This window comes from Condylura cristata, unplaced genomic scaffold (genome assembly GCF_000260355.1).
Source record: "Condylura cristata isolate star-nosed mole 26May11 unplaced genomic scaffold, ConCri1.0 scaffold00034, whole genome shotgun sequence".
Lineage (NCBI taxonomy): Eukaryota > Metazoa > Chordata > Mammalia > Eulipotyphla > Talpidae > Condylura > Condylura cristata.
In genome coordinates, this window is record NW_004567135.1 from 2611497 (window position 1) to 2621778 (window position 10282).

The 10282-nt window shown below is 64.6% G+C and overlaps 1 protein-coding gene across 1 annotated transcript in view; it reads right to left on the reverse strand.

The window, feature by feature from the left end:
* The window catches only part of LRP1 (low density lipoprotein receptor-related protein 1), a 66782-nt gene that overhangs the window by 45188 nt on the left and 11312 nt on the right, over positions 1–10282 (reverse strand). The window contains exons 4-6 of the mRNA XM_012732281.1: positions 8992–9111; positions 7194–7322; positions 6833–7096 (exon numbers count right to left, since the gene is read on the reverse strand). Of these exons, the coding sequence (XP_012587735.1) occupies positions 6833–7096; positions 7194–7322; positions 8992–9111 (513 nt within the window). The remainder of the gene's footprint in view (positions 1–6832; positions 7097–7193; positions 7323–8991; positions 9112–10282) is intronic.

Sequence of the window (10282 nt, forward strand, 5' to 3'; positions counted from 1 at the left end):
GCGGGGTGGGGGAGCGGGAGCTGGGCGGCCGGCTGGCCCCCCACCTCCAGTCCCTCTCTGACGCCTTCGGGTGCCGAGGGCCGGCGAGGGCAGGCAGCCGGCTGACGCCCCCGCGTTCGCTGGCAAGGGGAGCTGAGCCGGCCCAAAGGCCGCAATCCTGCGCTTTGGGCTGAGCTTGCATCCGCCCTGCAGATGAGCTGCCGCGTGTCAGCCGCAAGGGCTGACGGGAGCTGCGCTGCAGGCGCCGCACACGGGCCCACTCGGAGGGGAAATAATTTCCGGATATGGCGGCCGTAGGGAGGGAAAGGGAAGGTCGTGGAAGCGGAGGCGGCTCCAGTGACGCGGGCCAGAGCTCCTCTCTTCGCCCCCCAGCCCCCGTTTCTGCAGGGTCCCTGTTGCCCAGTTTCCTCATGCCCTAGGGAGGGTGGGACGAGATACGGGGCCGGCGGAGAGAGTTCGTGGAGCACTGTGGCGGTAAACTGAGGCACGGCTCATGAAGGAGCAGGGGAGACCAGGCGCCCACGGTCTGCGGCCCAGGACTGCAGGATGCAGGAGCCGGGCGCAGGACCCCTGCTGGCCTCGGGGCCCTCTCCGGGACCCAGCGGCACCCACGCAGCCCCTTCCCGCTCCAGCCACCGCAGACGCCTCTTGTGGACTGAGAAACTCCCACAACCACGACTCTCTGGGCTCCAGGCCTTGCACGTCACCTCCACCAACTTCCCTGCAGGTAGAGCCTTGGGGGAGCCCGTCTTCGGCCGGATCTTACCCCCACTACCCAGGCTCAGCTGGGGGGCTGTCCGGCCCCCACACAACGCCAGGCGCAATGGCCGGCCTCCGGCCCTCCCTGGCCTCGCCTCCCGCAGGGTTCCAGGCTCTTTCCTAAAGGCCGGGCGGGCCGGGGGCCGGGGAACAGGAACGTGGCTGCGGAGGAACTTGGCTGGGCCCTGACACTGACTCACAGTCACAGGACTGGGGCTGAGGAAGGGGGGACGGAGCCAGTTGGAGGCTTTCACCCCACTGACGTCTCCAGGTCCCCGTCAAGTCCCACCGAGACGACAGGGGAGAGGTCCCGGGATGAGGTGCCCGGAAGTGCCGCCCGACGGGCACGGCACACCCACCCCGACGACGTGGTGGCGAGAGCCGTGTCCCGCGGCCGCACAGGACAAGGGCCCCGGGCAGGCGGATGCCCGTCGACGGCCAGACGCGGCACAGGGCAGCAGCCGCGGACACCCACCCCTCCGGGAGCCGGTGGGTGGCGCGGCCGCAGGGCGGTGGCCCGCTACCCGGAGGTGGGGGCCGGGGCCGCGGGTGTCGATGCGCCTCGACTCGAAGCTGTTCTCCAGCACCAGTTGGCCCTCGCCATTTCCTGAGGATCCCTGAGTCACTGCCCAGCTCCACCGGCGACACCCTGCCCCCGCCCCCTCCCTGAGCCCACGGCAGAGCAGGGAGCCTGGGCGCTCTGATGCCCCCTCTCGGGCGCACTCCACAGTCACCCCGTCTCAGACGTGGTCAACCTGCGGCTCGCTGGCCGGCGCCTCCCGGAGCCGGGGGGGGGGGGGGCGGGACGTCCCCCCGCTCAGCATTGAGCCTTGGCCGGCTGCCCCTGTGCTCCCAGGCCAGGCCAGGCCCCGCTCAGCAGGCCGGTGAGGAGCTGGCTGGCCAGAGCTGGAGCCCACCCCCACCCCGCCCCCGCCACGGCCTCCCCTTTGGTATTTTTGCAGCTGGAGACGATTACTTGCAAGCAAAAATCCTTTGTTATTCCACCCCCCCCCCAACATTATTTTCCTCTCTCCTGAAGTCCAGATTCTTCTGCCCGCCCCGCCACACACACTCACACTTCCATGTGGCCGCCCCAGCACGCCAGGCCAGGGCAGAGAGTGGGCTCAGCTGGGGCCTCCCTCCTGGGCTCAGGTCCCCCCCTCTGTTAGAGGAGTTGGGGGGGCGGGGGACAAGCGGTGTCCCGGGCTTGGTCCAGAAGGCCTTCGGGCTCCACGTGGCCAGAGGGGCCGAACCCTCGTGGCCGGCTCCTGGGGCTGGCCTTCCCCGTCACACCCTCCAGGAGGGCTCTGGCCCAAGGCCCCAAATTCTGAGGACAGGAGTCTCCGATAAGCCAGGGGGAGGGTACCCCGCCGTGTGGGGTCTGTGGTGTGAGGCTGCAGAGGGAGGGCACAGGGAAGCGGCCAGGGAGTCAGCTGGGGGAGAGGAGGCCGAGGGCAGACCGCAGCATGCCTGTGATGTCGCAAAGGACTTTCAGTTCCAGGCCCCAGAATAGACTTGGGGTGTGTGTGCTGCTGAGGCTCCCTGTACCCCGCCCCCAAGCTCAGCACTCTCAGCTCCCCACAACTCCGGTTTTTCTCAACTTGCCATCGTTCACATTGTTCAAGAGGCGTTTTCTCCAGGGAGGCTGCCTTTACGAAACAGCCTTCGCCCATTCCTAGAAGACCCAGCTTTCGCTGGGGGATTCATCATTCTCCAAAATAAAGCTGGGGAGGAAAGGGGGCCCCGACGCCCTGAGGGAATGTCCCCCAACACAGCCACACACCCAAAGGCCAGAGGAGCGTGCGGGGCCCCTGGCCGAGGAAGGGGGGCCCACCCCCCCATCACGCTGCTCCACCAGGCCCGGCCTGGCTCAACACTGACGGCTTCGAACCGGCAGGAGTCCTGGTTCTGCCACCTGCTGACTGTGGGGCCCGCGCTGCGGCGTCTGTGTGCGCATCTGTAAAATGGGGTGGCAGGTCCGGGCAGCGCCCAGGGACACTCTCCACCGTACGCTCACCACCGGCCTGGCCTCCCTGACCCCCGCCGGCAGGCCATCTGTCACCAGGCCGCACGTGAGCCTGCAGCTGGCCCCGGCCACGGGCGGGGGCGGGCCCTCTGGGGCTCCTACCTACTGTTCCTGGGCTCAGCGCAGACCCCCAGAGGGAGGCTTCTGCCCCCCCCCTTTAATCACAGCTGGTGTACCTGGCTCCAGGGCAGGGCCTGGCTGCCACCTTTGTCCCCAGCGCCTGACACCCACTGACTGACTTCACAGCTCATTGCAGACTCAGTCCCTCGCCTTGCCACACCCGCCCTGCCACACCCGGGCGCTCGCTGTCCTGCTCACAGACCGCTCTGGTCCCTCACAGCGCCCTGGGGGTCCTGCGGGCAGGCTCGGGAGAGCAGGCCGGGGAGGCGGCCCAGGCCCGGGGCGGGGAGGCCGCCCCAGGTCTGGGAGAAGCTTCTCCCGCGGTCCCCCCAGGCCTGCTTCCTGCCCACCTCAGCTTCTCTTGCTCCTCAGAGGTCTGGGGCGAGCACATGGCGACACGCCTGTCCCGGGGCCCCTCCTGTCTGCTCCCTTCCCCGCCTGACCCCGGCCCACCAAGGCCCTTGGTCCGGGAACCGGGGATGAGTCGCCCATCGCAGCTGATTCGGAACCAGCACCGGGTCCTCCCATTATTGAGAAATCCTGCGGGGCCTGAAGCACACCCCTCCTGCTTAAGTTACTTCCTTTGGCTTGGAAAGAGGCAGGGGGGCGGGGTTGCCGGGAGCAGCCTGGGTGGAGAGCAACTTCCAGGACGAGCGGGGGAGGACAGGACAGGGCTGGAGCCCAGCCCCGGGGAGCAGGGAGGAAGGCCGAGGCGCAAGTTGGGGAACTCGGACCCCGACAGCAAAAACGTGGGGGAGGGGCGCAGGGTCAGAGTGGGGCGGTAGGGACCCCAGTCTTCTGACACCCTGTGGGCGAGAATAGCCGAGAAAAGGGTGACTGGCTCTCACAGACGGCCTGAAAGCATTCCACAGACGCGGGGTGGGGGGTGTCCGGTTCAGGGGAGCCTCTCCTGCTGAAGCTGGGAAGCCGGTGTGCCCCAGACTCAGAGGGGCAGCCCCTGCCCGTCTCTGCCTCCCTTCCAGACACATCACCGCCCCATTTCCTGTTGTGATTTGAAACACAGGCGCACACGCGGTGGGGAAAGTGAAGCCGGCCAGCTGGACTTGGGGACCCATTTCGCAACCTTGCTGCCTGCAGCCTGGGCGGCCTTCCCCGCCTCTCCCCCAAGCAGCGTGGTGCAGGAAAGAAACCGAGGATCCAAGCCCATCCGAGGGCCCCTCTCAGCACCCCTCGCACAGTCTGAAGGGGACCCCGCAAGCCTGCTTCCCGAGGCCCAGGTTCGCAGGCTCCGACCCCCCCTCCCAGGCCCGAGGACGGCCAGAGGAGCCGGCCCTGCGGCCCTCCAAGGCGCGGCGACCTGGGCCAGCGCACCCCACCTGGTCTCGGCTCCAGAACTGGAGTCTTTGGGGCGTCCCTCTCAAACATCCCTCTGGGTACAGCCCGCGTGGTTACTTACTGTTTCTTCAAATCAAGCCACTTTCGCTGCACCCTAAATAGTCCATGAAACCGACAGATTAGATGTGCAAGTTCGAGAAGTGTTGTCATGGGGGTCAAATAGAAACCGGCAATAAAAACCGCACAGCCCCAGGCGCCCCTCTCTGGGAAAGGCTGTGATAGAACCGAGGGGTGGCCTCGGGCTCGCCAAGGGTCTTCCGACCCCTTTAGCGTCACCTGGAGACGCCCCATCCTGCTGGACAGAGGCAGAGCGGAGGCCCAGGAGGACACCCCAAGAGCAGGGGAAGAGGACGGAGCCCCCGAGGCCCCAGGCCAGGCTGGGGGAGGTGAGTCAGAGCCGCCCAGGGCCAGCAGGCAAGAGAACACAGCAGGGGGCAGAGGGTGTGGGCCTGGGCCTGCCCCGCCCGCAAGTGGGCGCTTGGAGCCGGAGCACCTCAGCCTGACCCTCGCGAGCAGGTCTGCTTCACACACATTCCGGGCTCCTTTCTCCATCCCCCTTGGGGAGCTAATTACAGGCGTGACACAGGTGAACCCTGGGGCCAGACACCCCACACACGAGGGCTGCCCGTTCTGGGAATGGGAGCTGCTGCCTGGCTCAGGCCTCCTCCTGGCCCCTCCTTCTCTGGGGAGGGCCACGGGGAAAGAGGCATCTTTCAGCCTTTCTGCCTGGCCTCTGAGCTTCTCTGCCCCTAATTGTCAGACTTCACCTTCCCTTGGGGGTCTGTTCCCCCCCCCACGGTCACAGACAGGAATGAGCTGACTGCAGGGAGGGCTACCCCCAGCTCTGAGAGAAAGCAGGAGAAAGCAGCGAGCTCCCTTCTCCGTCCCCCTTGGGGAGCTAATTAGAGGCCAGCAGCCCACGACACAGGTGAGCCCCGGGACCAGGCCAGACACCCCACACACCAGGGCAGTCCGGCCGGCCGTTCCTGGGAAGGGGCAGCTGCTGGAGAGAAGCTGCCGACATGCTCAGCTCGGGACCCATAATTAGTTTGTGGGATGAAGCAAAACAACCATCTTCAGGGTGACAGCCAGACATCCCGGCGGCGTGGGGGGCAGTGGAGGCAGGGCGAGACGGAAGGGACAGAGGCGGGGGACAGGAGCCCCACACTCATCCCACTGGCATCCCCTATAACCTTGATCTGGCCCTGCCTGCTGGACTCTGCCCCGGCCCGAAGCCCCAGCAGGCCGGAGGCGAGCTGTTTGCTAAGGGAGGGGCACCCGCCTGAGGTTATTTCCTGCTTCTCCAGGGGGAGAAGGCAAGAGGAGGCCAGGCCGGGGCAAAACCGAGAAGGTCCCCATCAAGGCAGCCCGTGGTCGAGGCAGGGCCAGGGACGGAACTGCCAGAGCAGTTTGCCAGGGCAGGGGGAGGGCAGCGGTCTCACCAGCCTTGCCCCAACCCCGACCCGCCTTCTGTACCATCAGGTTCCCTGGGCTGTTCGCCCCTCGAGAGCTGGGCCAGCCAGGACTGGCAGCCCCCCCAGGCCGGCGCTCCAAGAAAGACACAGGTCTGACCACAGGAGAGCCTTGGTCCCCAAGTCTCAGCTGTGGCCCTCATGAGGAGGCTCTCAGGGAGCCCCTGCACCCCGAAAACTGAGCCCTGCGTGCTCCCGGGACCCCTGCCGTCTGTGGGGACCATCACCTGGAGCCCAGGGAAGGCCTGGAGAGCTTGCAAATAGGCCTGGTCTGCCCACGAGCCTCTATGTGCGTCTGACGCTGCCTCCAGTTTATCTGATGTGACAGGCAAACTCAAGCCCATTACGCAGATTAAGAAACCAGAGTAAAAACAAGGAATTCTGGTTTACTCAAGGGCACAGATCGAGTTACTCTCCCCAGGGTCAGATCCACGGAAGGCCAGATCCCCCCCAGCCCCTGTGCCTTTCCTGGAAATGGGAAGCTGCCAGAGGTTTGCTTTGTTTTATGTAACAGCATCTGAGATGCGCTGCTCAGCCACTGGCCTGCGCCCTGGCCCAGCCCCAGGCACCCGCCTTCCACCTCCGAGAGGGCAGAGCACAGCCGAGGGAGGGAGCCCAGAGGGAACAGCGGGCGGCTTCCACGGCTCACATGACCCCGCGCTTGGGAAACGGCGACAGCGGGCCAGGCCCTGGCTCCTCCGCAGTGCTTCAGCCAGGCCCCCGCGGGTCCCAGCGGGCCCCACCGGCTCCCTTTATCTCCTGCTCTGGCTCCCGCTACAAGGGAAAGCCCCTCTGCGGTCCAGCCATCACCCCTCTGAGAAGGGGCAGTACCTGGTCTCTAGAGACTGGCCGCCTGCTGCCCCTCCGTGCTCGGGGAAAGCCGAGCTCAGCGCTGTGCTGTGAGGCCGCGGGAGGCCCAGCTCGGGGAGCAGGGAAGGAGGCCTGCGTGCCTTTGCCCCCACCCCGCCATCCTGTGCCCACCCCTGCCCCGGCCTCAGCCAGGCCTGCTTGCTTAGACTCCTGCCCGGGCAGACGCATCATGTCTGGGACTCCGCATCCTGCCCGTTGCCCCCGGCCCCAAGCAGAGCAGGTGACTCACGGTGCAGGCTGAGGGAGATGTTGACGGTGTGCTCGTCCACGAAGCCCTTCAGGCCCGGCATGCGGGCGCACTTGAGCTGCGTCTGGGCCGCGCTGTCCCCGACGTGCACCCAGCACACGGTCTCGTTGGCGTAGCTGAAGTCCATGGCAGTGGTCTGCCGCGTGCTGGTGGGCGTGACGGTGGACAGCTGGGCCCCACTCAGGTACGTGGCCAGGATGTTCTGGGAGTTTGCGATGAGCAGCACAGGGGGGCGGTCGACGGGCTCTGCGGACGGAAGGGAGGTGGGTCAGCGGGGCCGGGGCGGGGGGCCGCCTGGACGGCTCCCGTCGTGGCGCCGGTGGCTGCCGGTGACCCCACCCACCGTTCTTGGCCTTGCAGGAGCGGTTGTCTGGCTGCAGCAAGTAGCCTTCCACACAGCCACACGTGAAGGCGCCATCGGTGTTGGTGCAGAGCTGGCTGCAGGTGCCGTAGACCGAGCACTCGTCAAAGTCTGCGGGAGGACAAGAGCAAGGTCATCTCGGCTGCCGGGGCAGGGAAGCGGCTTCCTTCAGATATAGCTGTGACACAGCTGCCCTACTGCGACTTCAGAGGGCAGTTGAACAAAATCTAGACCCAGAGTAAATGTGCATGCTGCTGGGAACACAAACTGGTACAACCACTATGGAAAACTGTGTGGAAGCTCCTCAAATTGCTAAACATGGAGCTTCCATAGGACCCAGCAATCCCACTCCTAGGTATCCACCCAAAAGATACCTGCACCCCCATGTTTATTGCTGCTTTACAATTGGGAAGACATGGAAACAGTCCAAATGCCCAAAAAGTAGATGACTGGTTTTAAAAGATGTGGTGCATATACACAATGGAATATTACTCAGCAACCAAAAAAAAAGACACACATGCCTTTTGCAGCAACATGGATGGAGCTGGAAGGGATCATGCTTAGTGAGATAAGCCAGAAAGAAAAGGAAAAACACTAAATGGTTTCACTCATAGCAGTATAACAGGCCAGGCAAGAAAATAATAATAATAATGAACAGCTATAGACCAGAGACATTTTATGGGGGCGGAGTGGGATCAAAAACAGTGGGGGGAGGGAAGTGCACTGGACTATGCTGAAGGCACATGGGTGATCTGGTGATGGGAAGCCCACGGGGATGAGACACCTATGATAGAAAAATGCACAAAACGATGTAAAAATAAACTATTACATTATTTTAAAAAAACATAAAAAAAGAATAAATGTGCAACAGTGATGCGGACTAACAGGCACAATGACACGTATTCAAATAAAAAGGAAGGCAGGTGCAGGTGGCCCTCGGCATCCAGCGAGGCCAGACTGGACGCTGCCCAGGAAGGGCATCGCTGCCGGCGATGTCATCTGTGCACACAGACATGTCAGGGTCCGAGCCCCCCGCGCCACACCGCCCTGGGCGCTCGTGAGCGAGCACCGCTGACTCCAACTGCTGCCCTGTGCCAAGGAGACTGTTCATAACGAGGTCTCGTCATCCCAGTGACGGAACAAAAGGTAAGTGATATTTCAGAGGTGCTAGCGCGGTGAAAATGACCGGGGAACGTCCGCAGAGGAAGGGGACAGAGGCTGGAAGGAGAGTGGGCCGGGCGGGAGGGCCCCTGAGGAGGTGGGGCTTGTGCGAGACCCAGCAGGGTCGAACTGAAACACTGTTTGCAGCAGAGCTCCGAGCCGGGACCGTCACCCGTCTGCAGGGAGAAGGCCGCTGAAGCTGCCAGTCACGCATCGCCACGGCTCTTGAAAGACCACGGGAGACTCTCCACTTACACGGAAAAATCTCTAGAACATACTGAGTGGGAACAGTGGGAAAAGGTATGCACAGTATGTCATTTATGTCAAAAGGAGCACGCGCTCGCCTCAGCGGCCACTCCCCCGAGGGCGGTGCGGGCGGTGGGGAACGGGCGGCCCGGGCAGCGCCCTGGGAGCGGGGCCTGGGCTGACGCATGGTGCTTTCGTTTCTTTAGAGGCTCACAGAAGGCAGGTCCCTGTCAGATCCAGTTTTCCGGCAGGTGGGAGCGAGGGCTCAGGGCCCCAGGCACGGCCTGTGCTGGGCCCCTCTCCCGCCTCCGGCTTTCTGCTGGCCCAGGCGCCCAGCCTGACGCGCACACGCCCGGCACACGCGCTCACATACCTTTGCAGGTCTTGCCGTCTGCCTGCAGCTGGAAGCTGTGGTTGCAGTAGCAGGCGGGCCCACCGAGAGTGGGGACACAGTGGTGCTGGCAGCCCAGCTGGGAGCAGTTGCTTCGGAGCTCTGTGGGGGCAGGAGACACTCAGGCCCCCAGACCTGCAGCCCCACCCAGCGGTGAGCTTCCCCCACTCCTGACCCCCTTCAGAAACCACCTCCCGGCCTGAGCGTCCCACGGAAGGGGCTGAGGGCGAGTGCGGGGTCTGGGACGGCACAGGCCGTGGCACTGGGGCCACGTCCCCCTGCTGGGCTGCTCTGGCCCTGCCCCCGGGAGGTTGGGGTTTGCTGGCTCAACAGGGCGCGGGACAGAGGCCCTCACCCCCGGCTACGTGGGGTCTGCGCTGAGCTGCCCATGGGCGGGGGGGAGGAGGGCGTGGAACTGAGCCCTCCCCAGGCTCCCAGCTCCCCTCTGGAAGCGCCAACCCAGTCCACCCTTCAGGGCCCAACGCCTCAGGGGTCCAGGTGGAAAATGGGAGGAGGAGCAAACCCGGCTCCCGGGGGACCCTTCTCAAGTCTTTCCCCTGCCAGTGACCCACTTCCCTGGGGAGACAGAGGGAATGAGACAGGAGGGGGAGAGGGTGAGTGCGGCTGCCCCCCCAGACCAGCGACCCAATTAATGGCTTTGCGTGGGGCCAGCGGCCGGCCACAAAGACCCCTCTGTCCAGCTGCCTCGCACCCCTGCCCCCCGCACCCCCACTGAGGGGAGAGCTGCCCGAGACACTAAGACGTGGAGGGCACTAAGCCTGCCGGGAGGCGGCGGGTGGGGCCAGACCCCAGAACTGTCTCCTCCACAGAGCCCAAGCTGCGGCCGCCTGGCCTTCCACCACAGGGGGAGAGGCCAGCGGTCTACACTCTGCAAGGGTTTCTCTTCTGGCTATGAGGTGGGGGAATGAGGCGGTTTAATTTCTGCAATATCAAAGAAGGAAACTCAGACTCTAGCTTTTCAAAGTCCTTTGTTGTTTCTGAAACCGAAAACGCGCTCCGAGGAAGCAGACTCGAGCCCCAGACGAGACTCGGGTGCCACGGGGCGGCCACTGCGCCCGACCCCAGGGCTCAGACAAAGACCCGCAGCGCCCACCAAGGGAAGCCTAAAAGCAGACTCCTCGCTCCACACTCTGCCCTCAGAGAGCAGGATCCCACAGACAGATGTTTTCTGATACGCACGGGCACGAGCGCCTCCCCACCCTAGAGGCCACCCCGCCCCCAGGGGCTGGCTCAGCTCCTCTGGGGCTGCTCC